The following is a 21,286-nucleotide window of genomic DNA, read 5'->3' on the forward strand; positions in this document are numbered from 1 at the left end:
ATCGCAAAGGTGTTAACAAGTCTTCTAAAGGTCAAGGTTAAGTGCACTTTTTTATTTACACATGTGGAAGAAACGGCTTTCTTTTCCCTTCTTCCCTCTCCCCATTCTTGGTGGTGGTCACCCCAAGTGCGCGTACAAAACATCTTTGCACAGGTACAGAAATTAGCAACATTTTTTTAGTGGCACTAAAAAGGTTGAGGGGGGTGTGTATGAAATCTCAAATTAAGATAGTATGAAGATAATTTTTATTGTATGCAGACTTCTTTTCTCTTAAAGATTATGAAAGTACTTAAGTAGTGGCTTAATAATCAAACCTCATTGTGCGCACATACACAAAGGACGTGAGTAATGAGCAATTTAACCGTGTCATGGTATCAACCCCACCTACTTACCACTATGCCCCATTAAGCAAATACATTGTGACACTTTTAGCACTCATTTATTTTTGAATAGAAAGCTGGGTAACTCTGTGTTTGTTTTTAACATGACACTTGGCTAATTTAAAAAGAACAACAAAAAAAACCCTGATCTCTTGCACCTTTAAAAGTAAACTGAAGCAATTCCGATCTGATATAGTGTCTCCACAGGCTCTGTGTGGAAGAGCTTTACTTCACAATGGTGACTGATCAATCGCTACATAAATTGCTCCTATTTTAAACAGACGAAGAGAATACATTGTTAGAAAAATTCCCTTGTAAAATGCAGTACAACTGGAGTAATGCAAACTATGTAACAAATAAAAAAATATTCTCTTGACTGAACCAAAACAAAATTACAAAGTGGAAGGCAGGGTACGGTGGTGGTAGGGTAGGGAAGTGTCTTAGTGTGTTTTCGTGTGTGTGTATACACATACATAACAGTAATATACATTTAAATATTAAAAAAAAAAAAAAGAGAAAGCAAAGCATAAAAAGGAAAAAATACTACTGTGTTAGTATCAGTCTCCTGGCTCTGATAAAACCTTATCAAAAGTGCAGCGTTGCCATATGACAAATTAAGAATGGCCAGATATCTGCTTAGCAACTTTCCCTAGACTTTGTCTTTACCTTGATATCATGCAATTACTTCCCCTTATCATTTGAATAATTCCTCAAGAATGACAAAGACATAATTTACATTGAATTACTGACCTTCCCCCCCAAACCTTTTTAATTAAAACTGTAGGAATTTTGAGCCTTCCAACAGTAGTTTGAGACCACAGAGACTGCTGCATCAAACAACTGAAAAAAATATGAAAAAGTCAAGTTAATATACTTGGTAACATAGTCGGTTACAGTTGTTTAAATGTCTGCTAAAGAATGACACCCACCCCAAGCTTGTTGTCTGGAATATCTCTGAATGACAGTCATTTGAGTAAAATGTTTTTCCTAATGTCCAGATTATTGGAAAAAGAATTATAAAGAAAGATCTAATTAAGTGTTTATTTTTAAAAAATAATTAATTTCTAAAATAGGAATGTTCTTCCACAGTGCAGAGCTGTTGCACCAAATAAACTTAGAAAGAGAAGTTAAAATACGTTCCATTCCAGAAATCCCAGAAGAAAAACTGTGTGGCCCACTGCAAGCGGGTGCCACTTTTTTAAGCTTTAAAAGAACAAAAGTTTAATTAAAAAGGTATGTTACAAAAGGCACTATTGAGCTTGCAAAAGCATTAAGTGCAGTTTTCAGGTTTATACCAAATAATGAAGCCATTTAAGTGTGTATGAAACAGTCACTAGTGAGCAATAGCCATCAATCCTGTTAAGGTTTGTATTTGTAAAGCCAGGCTCTGTACCGGTGAGAGCTACAGGTGGTGAAGGGACCAGTACTAAGTGGTAACAGCCTGCCTACCATTAGTGTTTCTTTAGCCATACATTTAGGTTACAAAAGTCCCAGAAGGCTATCTACTCACATTCCATGTGCCATCCATGAATCCTAATCCACCTTTTTTTTTTTTATTTTAATTGCACAGCCTTTTAAGGTTTTAATTATTTTTCTAATCAATTTTGTGTTGGAAATATAAGATAGTTTGCCTTTTTTTTTTTTTCTGTTTCCTTTTTAAATGTATTTATTTAAAACAGCAGTACTAGAGACCTCTTTCTGGAAGCCTTCTTTCAAGCAACATTACAAACATTAAACTGTCTTGAGTTTTTGAAAAAGCAGTCTTCAGTCTCAGCATTGTGCTGTCAAAATAAGTCACTTTCACGGAAGGCTAAAGAAAGAATACAATTTTTGACTCCTGTAATAAAAGATCATTACCACATCCAGGCTAGAGGCATAGTGAAAGTGTAGATTTCAGTGAAAATAGTTATAGTCCTTACTCATCTCTTAACAGTTGGGAAATAAGTAGCTGTATCACAGGCCACTGCATACCACTTTAATATATTACAAACTAGACCATTAAGGTATGTTGCTGGTAAACTTGCTGAAATTATTGCTGATGTGCTTTTCTGTAATAACTATTAACATCTGCTAATGTTGAAAGCTTTCGTGGGGAAAAACAAACTAATTTTATTTTTTAAACTTAAAACTAACCTTTAGCAGAATACCAGTAATTTCTACAGTGCTCCTTTACTAAAACACTCATTAGTATTATGGTGTTTGTAACAGCCTCAGATCAGGTAAAACTTGACGTTTTCTGTGTAAATACATGCATACATATATATGTGTGCATATATGCGTGTGTGTGTGTGTGTATTCAACTATCTAGATCAACCTGCTGGCTGATTATGCACAAGGGTATCACACTCATACCCATCACTGGAAGGTGGTTGTTACTGAGGCTCTGCCTTAGGCTTTTCAATTGCCATGTTCCCCTGCAAGTGGAAGAACATTTTACAGCTTGCCATCCATTACTTCTAATAAGATTTCTGGTAAGACTTTGCTGCTGATGTGCTTCCTTCAGACTATCCAGGCAAAGAAATGTAGTTGAGGGCTAATGAGTTATTTGTGATGACAGCTGGTGATAGTAAAATACCACCATTTCTAAGTAAAGGTTCAGCTCACTGCTCTACTGGCAACAAGGGTTAATTCATAGCTACTGGACAACTGCACTGACTGTCACTAACTTCTTGCATATCACCAGTAATCTATCATCTCATATATGGCATAAAGACATATATTCAATTTTTGCAACATAGATTTGTCCTCAATTGAGGAAAAATAAATAGCCAAGTGCAAACCTCATGTCACTTTAGTAACATTGTAATTTTTTCCTCCACTCTAACAATGAAAATATAATTAAAGTTCCAGGAAAATAAATCATAGTTTAGTGAGTAGGAGGCTCTGAAAAATAACGCAGTTTTAACAGCGCATGGTTGATACAAGCTGGACTGTAGCGCCCAGGGCTCCCAGGGTCTGGAGAGAATGAGGCAGCATTGCCATATTTCCCTGGACTTCCCGTCACAGGACTGTTTCTTCCTGGACTAGAATACACTGAAGCATTTGGTGGGCCAGCAGCAGTGCTTTGGGACTTGAATCTTCCCTTCAATGCCGGACTTGGCCAACTGGAAGAAAGACAAAGGCATTTTGCATTTCGTTAAGAAAACTGCAATAGAGCGAGCGAGCAGTGGCGTTACTTGGTGTCATCTGCAAGTCAGTCTTGGAAATAATTTACCATCAGAGAAGCACTGTAACTGAGATGTTTGAGAAGAGAAAGTGACAGCACAAATATATCACATTGATTTAGACATGTTGCTTAATTAATTAAATGTAATTTTCTCCAGAATGGCCATGAAGAAGAAGCAGGTGCTTGTGAAGCACCGTGACAATTTTGGTCCAATGCTCCCATAAAAAAAGGGGCATTAGGAGCAAAATCCACCTGAGCTTGGTTAGTGCCATAGGAATTGTGGCTCATTTGGTTGGCTTTGCAGCAATACCTTTGCCTGTCAGATGACGAGTACGACTGCACCGCATGTTTCCATTTGTAAATAAGGGGGTACTTCTGTGGATCAATCTGTTCTGCTTCTATAGCTGCTAAGACATCACTGTCCAGCTTCGAGGGCTGTTCCCTAGAATAAAAACAGAACAAGATAAAAGAGAATGACACATCTGTCCAGGCAATAAGCCATCCCAATTCTGAAACATTTTTTATAAAAGCAAATTACCCATGTTCCTCTATAAACAGTTTCTGTATGAACTTTTTCCAGCAGGTCCAGCTATAAATAACTGTCCATTATTACACAGTAGCCTCATTTTAAAAGTTTTGAAAACTTAATCTGAGGACATCCCAACAGTATAGTAAACACTTTGTTACCCTAAACTAGGCTCACCATGAAGTTACAAGTCCATCAGATGAATAGTAAACAACAAAGTTACCTGAAACTGTGATTTGGAAAGGTTTTGTCTTTGTTCTTTGCATTTCAGATACAGTATTCAGGTAATTAATTGCAAGCGCTGTATGGCTACTGTACAAGCACTGAAGCACCTTAATAAAAATTGCTTAGTTTCACGTGAGTTTAACCTTGCTGCCAGTGATGCTACAAAAAGCATTTTGTTTTGCGTAGATGGACCAAAGGACAAAAAAAAAGATGATTCATACCCAAGCAGAAATAATTTCTTATTTGTGGGTGAAGTCTTCAACAGAAATTTGTGGGAAGGAGGCTCTTGACATATTTGTGCCTTATTAGTCTGAATTCCAGATTCCATGGCCAATCGCTCCTTTTCTGATGGTATTTTGTGCTCTGTCCTTAACTTGGCCTCTCCGGGTTTACCTGTAGCACTTGCCTCAGAAGAACTTGCCAGTGCAACCGCATAGCAGGTCTTATCCAGCTGGTCCTTGGCTATTCTACCCTGACTTATTCTTTGAGCCAGAATTCTCTCATTCACAGTTTTTTCACTGATTTTACTTGATTCTCCTGCGCCCTCTTGTTCTCGGAAGGTCAGGCTTTCAAATTCTGACATCATACTGCAAATGGGCAATACGCGACATTCTTCTCCATCACGCAAGTGCTTTCTGTCATTAATTATCCTTTCACTGGCCACAGGATTACAAAATCCATTTTTGCTGGAAGAAGCCACCTTTTCGTAGTGCCTGGGGTGATCCGATGTTTCTATGATGTTTACTGTACGCTCCAGCGACAAGATATCACACTCAGAGTCTCCAATAGCATCGATGCTAGGTTCTTTGGACACAATAGGTGGGCTGTTATTCCGTGCTGCGTTTTGTCTGTTTTTAATTTCTTCTAAGCTCATGTCATCATCATCCTCATCCAAAAATGCTCCAACAGAAATAGAATTGCAGCACTTTTTACTCTTGCCTGTAAACAATTTTAATAAGAGCAACACATAAGCTGACTTGCAACAGAACTCCCATCAGATAAATAAACTGGGAACAAAACCAGTCTTTATGCCTTACTTTATTTATTGAGGCCCTCTGTAATTTTATTTATGCAGCAGATTGAACTAACGTAACTTAAACCTACAATGCAAAATAACAACCTCATGGATTAATCTTTTTTGCAACTAACCTTTTATATCCTAACTGTTTGAGAACCTTATTTCCTACATTCCTTAATTCAATCATTAGCCAGCAACAAAAGGATAAAATCCAGAAGCAGAAAAGGCTAGGAAAACATTACTAATATGGAACAGTGCACGTTTCTGTCTCCTCAATGGAACAGATGCTTACAACTACTCCAATGATTATCCTTCAGGGTCTTGTCCGCCCAGGTTTATCTCAGTAACAGAGCTCCTTCAGATCCATAATCACAAAGGAAATGAGGAAGGAGCACAAAGATTTGGGAGCAGTGTGTGTAGTCCATAAATACATAGCAAGCAGTGATTTAAGGTGTTCTAAAAGCTTCCTGGGTTTTGTTGAGTCTAAATTTCATCCTGAAGTGTAAATAGCTATTCCAGTAATTTAAGAAGTTATTTATTCTGTATCTGTGGATTACAAAATTCCATAATCTACAAAGAAATTTCCAAATGCTCTGGAAAAAAACATACTGAAAGCAGAACATTCTTACAGGAATTTCATTTAGGGGCTATAATCACGTAAATAACTTCTAATATAAGATAAAGAACATCTAATGAGGTCTGTTCTAATTCTCCCATGTTCACATTGTTGTTAGCTACTTTTTCAATGCTATAATCAGACTGTTTGGATAACAGATTAATAATAGCAACCACAATAGGTGAATACCATTTCCCTGGGCACCATGCTTTTCCCTCCCTCCTCTCCCTAGGTACAACCTGTTGTTTGCAACATTTGCCTTTTTCTTACCAGAAGGATGTGGAGTTTTAAATCTATTGCAGGTTTCATTTTCCCCTGTCTCTTGCTGAGCCTTTTCGCTCATTTCCCGATGACTCAGGTACTCTTCTAATTTTCGCAACCCCTCCTGGGAAGACAGATCAACAAAACAGCCCAGAAATTCCCAGTATTCAACCCACGGGAACCCCAGTTCATGAGCTAACTCCCTGCAATAAATAAAATAAAACGAATCATTTGTGAAGACATAAATATTAGTTTGACAATAACTTTTTTCTGAATACATTTTATCAGCTATTAATAGGAGTATAAATGTGCAACTAGGCAACACAATCCTGCAACAATCAACAGTCTGTGCAAGCGATACACATGCTGTTAGCAAGCATAGCATCGTGTTTCTTTAGAATATTTTTCCAATGTTACCTGTTTTTACAGTTAGCACCATACGTATTGCAATTTTTAAGCTGACTGTATCTAGACATCAGATGGACACGAATCCACACCGATGTAGGCATAATTTGAATGACACTCCATTTAATAGCTTTCTTTCTTATTATTTTGGAATGGGAGAAGGTAAGAGGAAGCAAGGTTTTTTTTTAAGGAAAGGACTGTGATCAGCTAGTAACGAAGTATGGTTTTTCTCTATATATTGCTGATACAAGGTATTTTAACAGCAAGGACACATGATAACACACACACGGTTTTTGTAAAGCAGAACATTTGTATTAGGACCTTTTCATTCTGCTATCTTTTTAATAGTTCCACATTTTCCAGAATAAGTAGTTTGAGCATAATTTTAGATCTCCTGACAAATCAGTTGAGTGAATGTTTGGGAAAAGCATTCAGTATGTATCATCAAAACTGAAATATTTTGTTATTGGCAAAGCTGGAAAGCCATGTCTCATAGTTTTAGATGAAGTATTTTGTTCACACAAAAGAACAGTAAAAATCCAGGCACGGTATAGTCTATAAAATATTTCTGGCAAATAACTTTTGCTCAAACAGATGTTCGCTAAGTAATAATTGTACTCTTAGTACAAGTGTTTTGCTTTTAATTGCGCTATTGCTAATTCTCTATACTGATACTCTATTAGATACCTTCCAACTCTTTCAACACCTCTTTCCAGATCAGATTTCCTGACATTGTGAAAGAAGCCAGCTTTCTCTCGGGGTGGAGTCTTCCACAGCCTGCGAAATTCTTCAGCCTTTAAAAAAAGAAATAATTTTTTAAAAATCATCACATACAATATGAAAGTAAACCAGTGCTGGCACAATGCCTACCTATAAGGTCTAGAAGACATTTTGCTGTGCTCTGTCTACATGTTCAGTCTCTAGTCAAAAATACTCAGGTTCTGCCACAAGTATTGCTCAACTCTAGCTATGAAACATCTCATTTTGGATCTAAGGTTATTCTTCCCAGTGTGTTTATTAGCTTACTTTGGTCTCGTAACTGTTCATTAAAAGAATACTGATGACAGTATATAACCACCTTTACGTAATCTGTATTGATACTAGGTCTAGGTGGTTTTAATTTGTATGCAGCAGGAAATAAGAGGTGTGTCTTACAACATTATAATTTTATTTAATGACAAATGCTCATTTGTTTAGAGGCTTCCACGATGCAAAGGTGGTGTTTTTACATGTATGTATCTGATTCCACAGACTTGTTTCAATTGTCATAATATATTCTTGCTGTTTATTCAGAAGTTTGAATTTGAACTCCCAAACTTTATGCCTTTATACATGCAACAGTGACTAGGATCTCTAACAGTATGTCACCAATCAAAATAGTGCATTATTTACAACCTATGTAAAAATTTTCGAGTATAAAGCATATTTACATTTCTGTCAGGTGAACAGTAAATTGACCAAAAAGCATCTTTGCAAGCAAAAAATCTTAAGCATTTTCATAGAACTCTGTCCCGTAGGAATTGAAGCATCACAAGACGGAACATTCTTAATCTCATTTACTCACTATGTCTAAAGCTGTTGTACTGTCAGCATGGTCATATGAAACAAGAGTCAAGGAAATGCCTATAAATTTAAAGTACATTTCACTGGTATCTAAGTAGTCTTCATGAAAACAAAAGACTTTTCCTACTATACAATCACTACTCTTCCAAAACTATCCAGTAGCCACTACTTCCTCATCAGCTTTTCCATTTAGAAAAAAATATGAACATTAATTCAAGAAGCAAAGGCATGATGAACTACTGCAAACTTTCTAGAAATGAGACAAAGATGTATTTTTTAAACCCAGTTCACAGCAACACGTAAAGGCTTGTTTTGCATTAGAAAGTTAGAGAAATTATCTGTGAGACAATGCAAAGTTTGTTAAAGAGTACTCTTTGACCAAATAATCAAATTCTATTTGATTTAAATAGAATACAGTAACAAAAAGAACAGAAAAACTTTCTTTCGACTAGATTGGCTTCTGCAGAGAGAAGCTGTGGCTGGCTGCCCCATCCCTGGCAGTGCTCAAGGCCAGGCTGGATGTGGCTTTGGGCAACCTGGTCTGGTGGGAGGTGTCCCTGCCCATGGCAGGGGGATGGAATTGGGTGATCCTTAAGGTCCCTTCCAACCCAAACCATTCGCTGATTCTATGAAATTTCCACTCTTACTTACGCCACCTGTTTCTGTGTTTTCAGCAATAAAAAGATTCTGTAGTTTTCCCTCACTATGGAAGAAAACCCTGTTCAAGATTAAGAAAGCCACGATCTATAACAGGAGCAACAATGTACTGTGCGTGTTTTCTCCTTACTGGAGAAAAAAAATAAAAAAAGGGAAAAAAAGGCATTAGAGTTGGATGGAGTTCTCGTTATATCCTTACCTTTGAGGGGCTCATGGGGCCTGCAAAAGCTCTTATAGACAACACTGGATCTTTGGGGCTGCCATGGTATTTAGATAAAGGTGTCTGGGGAATCTCGTCTGTCTGATCCGGTGACCAGGGTGCACCAATTACAGGAGCTGAGGAATTGTCTTCTGCTCTCAGCAGTGGTACATAGTATCGACCTCAAATACAATAATACAAAGCTTTCTTAACTTCATGTTACGTTAGCCTGCTGTTTCTTCCAAGAAAATCAATCTTTCTACTTTACCATCTGACTTTCATTAGTAAGAATACTTGTAATGCTTGTATACTTGTAACGCTCCTAATTCAAACTCACTGTTTCAGTTTTTATTGACTGCTTGCAGGTTGTAATGCAGTTCAGGCTCCCTTCCCTCTCAAATGCAAAAATACATGCATTGATACACACGACGATTCCTAAAGCTTGTCAGAAAAGTTCAAAACTTAGTTTTCCAAATGCCCAAACTTACACATGACAAAACAGGGAAATCTTTCATGTCAAGGAAATTACATGACTTCCAAACATGACAAATAAACCTCCTGCTCTGTAGATGGCTTTTGTTTGCTTTTAGATTAAATTTGCTGCTATAGACTCATTGGATAGAATACGGGCCGTGACTGCCTTACAGAGCTATGAAGAAACCCTTGTGATCCATCCAGTAAGAGTACTGACCACGTAATTTAAAAGACACAGTAAGTTTTCTGTTCCTTGCCAGTTTTAGAGGTTTTTTTTGATTTTTTACAGCACTTTACGGTAGCACCACTTATGAACAGAAATGCTACAGAAAACAAAGAAGATAGCAAAGGTCCTGGTGAAAAATAAAACGTATCATATGCCTGATATGGTATAAAACTTTGAATACAGACCTTTCAAATACTCTCTTAGTTTTTCTTTCAATTCTGCAGATTTATTCTTGCTTCTCTCACACACTACCTGTTAATATAATATTAGTTGTTTATTAATAAAACATAAGGCATCAATCTCCACTCAACTGCAATGAGTTCTTGAATAGTCATATTACTGGCTTCTACCAATCTCATCCAGTTCTTTTAATTCACAGTTGAACTAACCACTAAAATACATCCACATCCATAAAATGGACACTGTAAAGAAAAAACAGGGAATCATAAAATCCAGAACTTTCTTTCGGATATAATCAACACAAAATATTTTTAATGTTATCAGAGATTTACACTCTAATCATGGCACTAGTATCTTAGACTTCTATCTACAGTAGGTCAGTAAACATTCAAACTTGAAAAATACTACTAAGGCATAATGTTTTTGTTGTGGACACTGAGAGACTTACTTCTGCTGGAGTTTGATCGTATTTGTTCCTTGGATTTTTTACAATAGCTGGGTGTGAGGTGAGCACATTAACAACGTCCAAATTCCCAAATTTGCAGGCAAAATGCAATGGAGTATCAAATCCCTGTGATGGGAAGGAAGGAAAATTCACATATATTTGGAAACACAATAAAGTCAATCCCCTGTACTTTGAGACTAGAAAAAGTAACCGAATGTTGTGATGGATTGACCAAGCTCTTAATAGATCATTTCTCACCATACTGTGGAATAATGATCATTAAAAAATACAAAACCCATGAACAGCTCTTTTTTCCTAGAAATGACCCCTTCTATTGCCTTTCCTTCTCCCTTGCACTTCCTTAACCCCTTCCAGTTGTTTTCATAATAGTAAGAAACTGCCAAACGTACAAATCTTACCATTTTATCTGGTGTATTAAGGTAAAGGTCAACAATATATCGGATGCGATTCTTTAACATTGTACTATCATCATCTGGATACATAAGCCGCATGAATTCGGGATTTTCCAAAGTGTCCAGTAATAACTGGCAGATACCAGATTGATTCTCTTTGGCAGCAACATGCATGACATTGTACCTGCACCCTTCCTGAAAACAAAGAAGACTTAACATTAGAATGAACAGAAATCTAAACACTCATACTCTCTACTGATTTAACAATGAAAATTCAAAGGTTCCCACAGTCTTATATTTAGATTGTTATTTCTTAATATTATCTTAGGAAAATATATTTACAAAACAGTAGATAAACATTCAGAGCTGCAATAAGTTACACAGCACTGTAAAGACATGTATCTACATACCCACATTATTCTTAAAATTTACTACATTATCCTTACACTCAGCCATAGTCTGTTTTGACATTTAGGGCAAATACGTAGCAAAGAAGGCATATTAAGGTACTACATAATAAAAGGAGATAGGAAGCACACTATGTAAATAGAGCAAGAAGAAAGGTGTATATATATACAATTCATTGCACTGTAACACATTACATACTAAACGTTAACAGCCTCACAAAGCTGGTCTGATACAAGTTAGTTGTTAACATGTGATTGCCAGTGTTCGCTAAATGATAAGTTACGAGTGGATTTTAGATCCACAGCATGTTTTGAAATTTACAGCATGGTGGTCCCAAGGTAAGCGGTGCTGTAGGATCATCTAGTCACAGCCTAGACACTCCCCTGTTCCATAATATCACAGAATCACAGAATCACAGAATTTCTAGGTTGGAAGAGACCTCAAGATCATCGAGTCCAACCTCTAACCTAACACAAACAGTCCCCACTAAACCATATCCCTAAGCTCTACATCTAAACGTCTTTTAAAGACTTCCAGGGATGGTGACTCCACCACTTCCCTGGGCAGCCTGTTCCAATGCTTAACAACCCTTTCGGTAAAGAAGTTCTTCCTAACATCTAACCTAAAACTCCCCTGGTGCAACTTAAGCCCATTCCCCCTCGTCCTGTCACCAGGCACGTGGGAGAACAGACCAACCCCCACCCCGCTACAGCCTCCTTTAAGGTATCTGTAAAGAGCAATAAGGTCGCCCCTGAGCCTCCTTTTCTCCATGCTGAACAAGCCCAGCTCCCTCAGCCGCTCCTCGTAGGACTTGTTCTCCAGGCCCCTCACCAGCTTTGTCGCCCTTCTCTGGACCCGCTCAAGCACCTCATGTCCTTCTTGTAGCGAGGGGCCCAAAACTGAACACAGTAAACAACACTAAAAACACTGAACAACAGTAAACACAGCATTATTCCATTAAAAAATCCTGGTTGAAAATTATCAATACCACATGAAGACAAGGCTATTCTTTGTTACCGGTCAAAACTATTCTTTCCCTCAAAAACTGCATACTCCATTTCTTTAGCTCTTCTGAAGCAAAGCAAACTCAACTATCCTGGGGGCACTTCTGAAAGACAGACAACAGCCACGTTTCTGTTAGCTTCCAGCTAGTATCAGTAAACACAGAGAAACTGTGCACTGTGGAAAGAAGTTTTTTCGAAGGAAGAGCAGGAACAACATTAATTCCAGTTCTGCTTATCAGGCCTCAAAGTTAAATCACTAAAGTGGAACCGGGATTTTTTTATATTTTTATTTTTTTACCTGCACAACCGTTGGATTGTCTCCAGATCCAATCAGATAGCGAGGGTTGCTCCAAATAAGTTCTGAAAACGTTGATATATCTCCTTTCTCAACAGCTTTCCGAAGTTTAGCAGTAAGATCCTGAGTACGTGGACTTTTATAACTGTTGGCCCTTTCTTTATTAGCAGTTTCCATCTCAGGGGAGCATAAGCCATCTATTAAAACAAAAGTATCATACTTCTATATGCATTCTTTAAAGTGATCACTACTTTAATACCACCATCAAAATCTTTTAATCTAAAGGATTAATTTTGCCTCATTAATGTAAAGAAATATATATATATATTATTGACAAGACATTTCAACATACTAGTAGATAGTAACAGGTAGGAAGGAAAATATGACTCAATTGTCTTGTGAAACTTTCAGAGTTAATATGGACTGAAAAATTGTGTAACTACTAATCTGCTTCCAAAACTAAAAGCAAAATTCAACAAGAAATAAGAACTTCTTGAATATTTGAAATTGCTTTTGCAATTATATGATTCAAGTCACTTTAATCTAGCAACTGGGAACACTGTGAAATATGATCATGGGTTACAATTTTTTTTCTGAATATAAGACCTTACTGAACAATTAAGTACAGTTTTAATATACTGTGCAATTTTACCTGCACCTTATTAAACCTGAAACTCCTGAAGTCCGCAAGTAGAATCAAATTCCACCAAATATAACCAGATGCTATTAAGCAACATATCTATGCAGGCTGTTAACAACATTTCAGATTTGAAAGAATAGCAATATTTTTTAGCGTAAAATTTGTGCAAACCAGTACAAAGGCAATCATTTTAAAAGTAACAAATTTATCACAACAAACCAATTGCGATTCATTAAGATGCTTCACTCTATCACTTTGATTTTTTTCTTGTTATAAGTACATTGGGTATGAAGTGGTCGGTTCTTTTCTGATAAAAAAAATACCAGATTGCATATTGTATCTACAGTACAGATGAATACTCTCACTAACCTCTGTTAAATGATCCTGTTTTCATCGGAGACAAAGTTAAGGAGGACTTGCTTGGAGATGGAAAGTAATCACAAATTCCTTTAGCAAATTTCTCAGCATCTTCTCTGTTTGAAAAAGCTTTAAAACGGGAACCCTTAATCATCTTAACAGCTTGGAGAGCTTCTTTTTTATCTTCATAAACATGTATTCTCTCTGAAACAATGTAAAATCAACATTGGCATTTCAATACCTCAGATTTGTTCCTAGAAACAGATTATAAAATTATCAGACTATCCTTCCAGTTTGGTCATAAACTGTTTCTCTATGAACATGGCAAAAGAATCAAAGCCTATTTAAATTTTATCAAAGGAAACTGAGAGGAAGAATGTTACACATTCCAACTAACATCAGGTGCTATCTGTACAGTGAATGTTCACATCAATCAGTGTTTTGAAGATCTCTTTTATAAACAGCCAGTTCCTATATCAGAGTGTTTCACATCTAGACTGAAAAGCAAACTCAAAGCTGCACCCTGCACTATTTTCCATGTTTTTCTGTGCAGGAAGTTCAGCTATGTAAGTGACCAACCCACTGTCGTAACTTAAGACTTCTACACAGAACCTCAGATGGCAATCAAACCATTCTCCTTCCTCTCCTTCCACATTTAAGTAACTTTGTTCAACTTAAGATACGGGAATGTCTTTTCTATGAGAACAAATACTCACTATTGCCTCACAGTGCATGACGCTTTATGCACTACTGTAAGCCTGCCACTAGGTCATTTAGTGATTCCTTATGGCAGTATTTACAGATGAAATGTGAAGAATGACCAACGCCTCGATACCAACTGGCATTAAGACAGAAAGGAAAATATTAAATTTGTTAGATCATTTTAGCTTCAACTGATGATAGAATAAATAGCTTTTGATTGTTTATTTCTAAGATTACTTTTTTTATTCTTGAGTGGAATTAAAGGCACAGGAGGGGTACAAAAGAAGGAGAAAGATTTTTTTTCAGCTAAGCTATACCTAGAGTAAAGGATTTTCATGTGCATCAAATACTATGGCAGAACAGCTAGGATGTTTCATAACTGTATTTCCATGCCTCAAAAGATTCAGTAAGTGCTATATACAGGAACAAAAAAAAAAAACCCACAGCTTCAATCAGCGCCTAAAATAGTAGCACAGCGGTGTTTGTACCATCTGCTTTACAGAAAAAATGTCTTATCTAGATATGATTATAAAATGGTTATTGTTGGAAGTAAAAAAACCCAACTGTGTATGTCCAATTTAAGATAATACTTGTCACAGATAGAGAGAAATTGGGGCAAGTCTGGCACAAGCACAGAGCAGAAGAAACCACATACAGTGTTTTACAGAACATGGATTCTAATAACGTAATAAAGCATAATATAGATTATGATAGGAAAATCATTTGTAATAAAGAATTTGAGTATTATTATAAAGGCCTGCTGTCTTAGAAAGCAAAATACACAGATTTAATCTCTTAATAGTCAAACTTTCTGTGTGTGTGTGTGTATGTGTGCTGAGAGGCAACTTCATATGTCATTCCTCAAATTCATGTCTTCAACTCACACTGAAACAGCACAGTTGCAGTCTATGATGGACTTCAGGAAAGGAATTTTAAAAAGGCTAAAATACCATCCTGATTTTCCAGACTGACTTAACTGGTCAAATGGGAGTACAGCATGGATTCTAAACTCAAAGTAATCACACTATCAAAATCAACACGTCTTAATTCTGCAGAGTACTTTCTGTAACAGTTTCTTATACATCTACCTCCTCATTAAACCACACAAATATCACTGAACTCTCAGTCTGACTGTAAGGGCTAATAAGAAGAACGTCACAGAACAGACGTTCAGTTTAGGTCCTAAATGAAAAAGTCCTGAATAACCTAGCTATGGGATTGTATGGAAACCAAAACAACAACAGTGTGACCATGTCCCAGCTGATTGGCTAAAATTGCTTCCTGGCTGTTTGCCCTATGTCATATCTGAACTAGCGAAGTTATTTGTAACTTACATAAAATACATTTGTTAATAATTATTAAAGCTTAGTCCTTTTAAATCCTGGCCCAATGTTTCTTAATACTAATTCACACAGATATGCCCACAATGAATTCCTGCACAACAGAAATTATTTCCTTTTTTGAAAAGACTGCTACTATTCACTTAGTTCTTCCTCTCCTTTTTTTCTCAAGGGAGAAAAAGAAAGGTGAGGAAGTCATGGCAATTTTAATAGTGTAAAATCATGTGCATTCATGCTTCACAAACAAATGCTTTTTGCTCATATTTGGTATCCACTCACCTTTACTGCCTCAATTTACAGTGATATGTAACTGGATATTACGGAAAACACTCCTCAGAAAATACTACTTTGTTTTACTATACAATATGGAAAGCACAGGCCAGATTTGAGCACCTCAGAAACACACATATGACATTTACCGTTTCTTGCCAATATGTCATCATAAACAGGACAAACACCATAGTAGAGCGGAGGATCACTGGATGGCATCTGAGCACTCATCTGTGAATCAGCATATCCTGCTCCACAGACTGGAGCCGAACAGTTCATGTGCATCACAGCTTCTTCTTCTGGAGGGTTCAGACCCACACAGTACCCAAAGTCTGCCTCTTCGGGAACGTTTCCCTCATGGTTGTGATTCAGCACTGCATTTTTCAAAGCCTTCTGAGATTCTGCCTGGCTGCTGTCAGATGGGACATTTCCAGCAGCAGTCTCTGACCAACCTGATCCTTTTTCTTCCGATGCTCCTTGCTGCTCCAACAAAAACTGAGCCAATTTTTTTTCAAAAATAAACCTAGTAGTCGCAGTAATGGGCCCACACTTGAGTCCTGCTCTTACGACTTCTTCTCTAAGCTCATCAGGGTTGAGCTGCTTCAGTCGGGATAATATTGCATCCATTGTTATTTCACCTGGAGGCGCAGGGAAAAAAGAGATGAGATGAACTGTAAATGTAAAGACCAATGACCTTTCTCCTACTATTTAAATGCTGTATTAAAACAAAAAGTATCTTGTAACTATTGTTCTGATTCTGAGGAAATGAATGCAGATGCAGAGAAGGCAAAATATTTTTCAACCCAACACAACAGTAGAGTTTTCAAGCCACGAGCCTTTAACCATTATTCCCTCTCCTCTCACGAATACTTGTAAATACACAAAAGTGTATTTACAATGTACGTTTTATTTTGTTTTGTTCTTTTAAAATTTCTTTAACACTTTCAGAATGTAAATTCAATCCACAATGTTTATGCATGAAAATTTATGACAGGCAGGGATAATATTTGACTCTTGTCAGGAAATGAACAACCGGGGTGAGTAATGGCATAGCAGGACATGATAGATACTGCAAGACTCAGGTTAGACAGTGCCTACAGCTAGAGGCACAGCCGCTATTTCTGTTATTTCACTAAGAATTTCTAGCTGAAAAAAAGCGTAAGACAGAAGCATGATGCAGCAGCCAGAGGAGTCTATCTCTGGCAGTGACTCAAGGCTGGAACTATTTACACAACATGTTTTTTTTCCCAGCCCCCGTTTTGACAGCAAGCAGCCAGAAAAACAGTTGATCTTTTCACATTTCCCTCCTTGACAAAGAGCAGCAGCTGAAAGAATTTCTGTATTTCCAAAGGAAAACCCTTCTCTCCAGTACGACACCGTAAATTTCCCTGCTCAGTTCCTTCCACATTACCCACACACTTACAGCTTCCACATGGGCAGCAAAAAGATACTGAAAACATGATGCCAGTACCAATTACTTGCTGTGGAAAACCTTTAAATGTAAAAAATACAGGATTTGGGGCGTTCAGTAACATAAAAAGCTTCAACGTTATTTCATTAGATCCTACATCCATATAACCATAAAGGCTGTGAATGTTCCCTGCTGTACATGATTTAGAAATGACAGCATTACGGCAGGAACGATTACGCTGCCGTGCTCCTTTAGCTTGTTTTCGCTCCTCCTTAACTCGGCCTTTCCCTCACTAGCTAACCAGTTCATGCCTGGGGCTGGTGCTCGTGACATTTTTAGCAGCAATTCAAGCAAGTTACTGCTTCCCAAAAGGAAGAAGTAAAAATATTATTTAAACAGTTGTATTTGCACACCAAGGCATGGATCAGGAACTCAGCTAAGACTATTTCTTTCTATTTAAAGCAAAGGGTTTTGTGGTGGTGTTATTTTTTTCTCCCCTGTAGCACTCCCCATGCACTACCTTCTGTTGTCTAAGCATGGTATGAGAAACACCTGGTCATTTGAAGAGTTCTCCTGGTTTATGAATAGGGTTTAATGCAGCACTTCGCATGAGCCAGAACATCCACTACAACGTGTGTCTTTGGGTTACTAACGTGAGGCTTGAGCAGTGAGGGGCTGCACCCTAGGGCAGCAGGCCTGCAGCATTTCAAACACGGGATCCTAACACGCCCGGTGTGCTTTCTGTCAAAGCATGCAAACTCAGAAGTGATTCCAAGATTGCATCCTCATCGCAGAATTGCAGTATAGCCAACACCCCTTTTATTTCATTTGTATGGCCAACAGCATTATCACAAAATATATCAACCAACTATACATGACCGCATTGCTTTTAAATCATCTGAAGGTTAGGTTGGCAAAGAGCGAAACTTCTCAATATAAAAAAATTCAGTATTTATACATTTTTGGAATAGTGAATACAGCCAAGGAAAATTCCCACTGGCATCAGAATTCAAAGCTACGGTATTTCTAAAACTAGGACATAGTTTCTAAAACTATGGAAACAATGTTAATGCCAAACTTTAGGTAGACTTTCAAATATTTTAACTTGGCAGGTATAGTTATATGAGTGTGAGGGATGTTTTCTTTGAGCAGTAATTGTGTTTTTTTTCCCCTTTTTTTTGAATGCCTGCTTTTAAACGTGTTGTTCTTAGAGCATGCACTTCAGTCCCAGAATATTTCATAAATACTAACTGAAACCTTAGAGAAACCATGGGAAATGAGAGCATTGCAGCTGCAGAAAATAAGCTGTGCAAAGACACGGTTGATACTGCTGAGTTACCTCCACAGAGTATTCCAGCTCCCTCGTGATGCCTGAACCTCCAGAGAACCTCACTGCTAGGATTATCTGACCTGCCCACAGCCCTGTGACTCCGCAGATACACATGAAGGGGCTGTGAGGGTGGTGAGGCCCTGGCCCAGGATGCCCCAAGAAGCTGGGGCTGCCCCATCCCTGGCAGTGCCCAAGGCCAAGCTGGAGGGGGCTTGGAGCAGCCTGGGCTGGTGGAAGGTGCCCCTGATGTGGCAGGGGTGTTAGAACTGGGTGGGCTCTGAGGTCCCTTCCAACCCAAACCATTCTCTGATTCTACAATTTTCTCACTCTTTTTTAATGAAATTTTATGCCACTCTTTTAATTAAGGATAAAATGTGGCCCTGACGTTATATACGTGAATATTAAGACCTTCTATTCTGATCATTTCCTTTTTGAGATTAACTGAAAGAAAAAAAACATGGTAAAAATGAAAACTCAGAGCAAGAAAAGTTATTGCAGAAACACCTCAACAAAAGTAATTTGAAAGGCCTTATATTGAAGAATTAACTCAGGAAATGTTCGCATTTTTAGGGTTTAGAACCAGCATGATCATTCCAAACACTGCACAAGAGCAGACTCAAATACGTACAGTTCATATCTGTAGAGCACACAGGCACGCATGAAACCTTTCTCCTTGGCTTAGGGTTAAGTCAAAAACACAGGAAAGGAGTGAATTCTCTGGTATCTTATGTTTTGATACAATTTACTGCCTAAAATTTGATTTTCAACCTCATCAGTGTAAGAAAATATTTATTTAATGCATCCATTACAACTGTGTACAACCGCATCAGAGTCAAATGACAAAGCAGACCCTCCATGAAGCAACTGATCTTTGGTTTCAGATCTGTCAGTACGAGGAGTTTTCTAGATAAAAATTGTTTGTGTGACAACATTCACCCAGCTGTCAAAGGCCATATTCAAATTACCTGCCAACTTGTTTCATGATAATGTATTTTCCTGTTCAGAAACACAAAAACGTTTTTCAAAGCAACACAGTTGTTTTGAATCTCCCATGGCAGTTTATTTACTACAGCATTAGTAAGATATTTTTTTTAAATAACACGGCTTATTTTAAAGAATTTTGAAATTTGCTTAGAAATAAGACAGAACTTCCATTAAATGTTTGTACTGACACTAAGCTTTTAGCTAATACTGATAAACATCTGCACTGGAAATGGAAATGCACTGCCTATTTCCATCTGTCCAAACCAAAAGGTGTGACTTGCAAACCCGCACACTAGCAGTTGTTTTAAGATAATCATTTGGACAGTTCTGTATGTGCAGAGTGCAGAAGGTTATTATTTGAACCTTAAAATACATTTTATGTAAATTCAAATGATCCAGAGTTCGGCCAGCACTAGTGCAAGTTACTTTTCTCTAATTTAGCACACAAGGTCTTGCAAGTTACCTTCAGTGGTTTTACAAATACCATCAACCACTGGAACAGTCACCGCATACTTGTGGCTTCTTCCTAATCAATCCTGGAAGAACGGGCAAAAAACACATTTTCTTTTGCCTTGCTACATCAGTATGAAACTGCAGAATCTGCTTCAAAAAATTAAGGCCAGTACTAGGAGAGAATGAATAATCAACTTTTAAGGGCGGCAGTGCTGTTCTTTCCACTACTTATCAAATGGCTCTGTAAATTAGCAATGCAAGAACACAGGTTGCTTTTTCTTCACTCCTTATCCAACCCTTCAGTGAATTAGCAATGCAATAACAGTTGTTGTGTTTTTTTTTTTTGGTTTTTTTTTTTCCACTACTTATCAAACCCGTCAGTAAATAAACACTGCAAGAACGCTTTTTTCCCCCCGCTGCTTATCGAGCCCTTCAGCACACAAGCAGCACAAGCACGCGTTTTTCCCTCGAGCCAGGAATCCACCGCGAGCCGCCTCCTGCCTGCAGCCGCACACCCACCGCGGGGGCTGCAGCTCCGACCCGCAGCTACCAGCGGCCGAGCCCCCGCCGCCGCCGGTCAGCGCCTGAGGGCTCCGAGCGCCGCGGCAGGGCAGCAGGGCCGCTCCCCGACGAGGCGGGGCCGGGCCCCGAGCCCACCGAGGCCTGCAGCGGGCAGCCGGGGCCTGGCGAGCGGGGCCGCCCGGCTCCCCCGGGGCCGCCCCCAGCCCCAGCCCCGCGCCCCTCACCTGGGCGGCTCCCGCCGCGGCGCCGGCTCCCCTCGGCGGGCGGCGCGGTGGGGCCGAGCGGGGCCCGGCGGCCTCTCGGCCTCCTGTCCAGCAGCCGCAGCAGCCAGCCCACGGCGCCGATGACGGCGCAGGCGGCCAGCAGCTCCCAGGCCGGCCAGCGGCCCCAGCCGGCCCCCCACAGGGAGCCCCAGCCGGCCCCGGCCCAGCGCTCCATGCCGCGGCCCGCCCGCCGCCCGCCGCCGCCCCTCCTCCTCCCCGCCGGGCCGGGCCCGGTACCTCAGCGGCTCCCGCCCCGCCGCGAAACGGCCCCGTCGCCCCGGCAACGCGCCCCGCGGCATGCCGGGACCGCGCCTCCTCCCGCCCGGCCCGCTCATGGCCGCCGCGCGGGGGGCGGCGGGAAGGCGGCGGCGCTGCCTCAGCGCCCCGAGCCCGGCGGGGAGGGGGCCGGGAAGGGGGGGGGGCCCGGCCGGGCCTTACCGTGCCGCGGGCGGGCGGCTGAAGCCGCGCGTGGCGGGGCCGTGGGGCCGCGGCTCCCCTCCTGCAGCCGGGCCCGGCCGCCGCCGAGCCTCCCGCGGCTCCTCCGCCGCCAGCC

The 21,286-nt window shown here is 39.5% G+C and overlaps 1 protein-coding gene across 2 annotated transcripts; it reads right to left on the reverse strand.

The window, feature by feature from the left end:
* Positions 1-417: 417 nt before the first annotated feature.
* Positions 418-21,098, reverse strand: ANKLE2 (ankyrin repeat and LEM domain containing 2). Of its 2 annotated transcripts, none has more exons than XM_068653715.1 (13): positions 20,971-21,098; positions 15,920-16,408; positions 13,471-13,662; positions 12,465-12,658; positions 10,761-10,949; positions 10,345-10,467; positions 9,902-9,968; positions 9,017-9,198; positions 7,285-7,391; positions 6,202-6,395; positions 4,519-5,236; positions 3,857-3,988; positions 418-3,484 (listed from the first exon to the last, which is right to left on the reverse strand). In XM_068653715.1, exons 2-13 carry the CDS (start codon positions 16,395-16,397, stop codon positions 3,247-3,249), a joined length of 2,814 nt encoding a protein of 937 aa, XP_068509816.1. In that variant the 5' UTR covers positions 16,398-16,408; positions 20,971-21,098; the 3' UTR covers positions 418-3,246. The 2 variants fall into 2 exon arrangements, with proteins under 2 accessions (XP_068509816.1, XP_068509815.1); XM_068653714.1 differs by lacking the exon at positions 20,971-21,098 and adding an exon at positions 20,695-20,959.
* Positions 21,099-21,286: the final 188 nt, after the last annotated feature.

This window comes from Anas acuta, chromosome 17, assembly GCF_963932015.1.
Source record: "Anas acuta chromosome 17, bAnaAcu1.1, whole genome shotgun sequence".
Lineage (NCBI taxonomy): Eukaryota > Metazoa > Chordata > Aves > Anseriformes > Anatidae > Anas > Anas acuta.

What these genes read in the sequence shown, in the direction of transcription:
- ANKLE2 (XM_068653714.1), bottom strand. Translation starts at nt 20,908, where the DNA reads ATGGAGCGCTGGGCCGGGGCCGGCTGGGGCTCCCTGTGGGGGGCCGGC. An exon ending in TTAATACACCAGATAAAATG is followed by an intron (nt 10,468 to 10,760) that starts GTAAGATTTGTA and finishes TTCCCATCACAG; the next exon opens with GGATTTGATACTCCATTGCA. An exon ending in GCCCCATGAGCCCCTCAAAG is followed by an intron (nt 7,392 to 9,016) that starts GTAAGGATATAA and finishes CTTTTTTTAAAG; the next exon opens with GCTGAAGAATTTCGCAGGCT.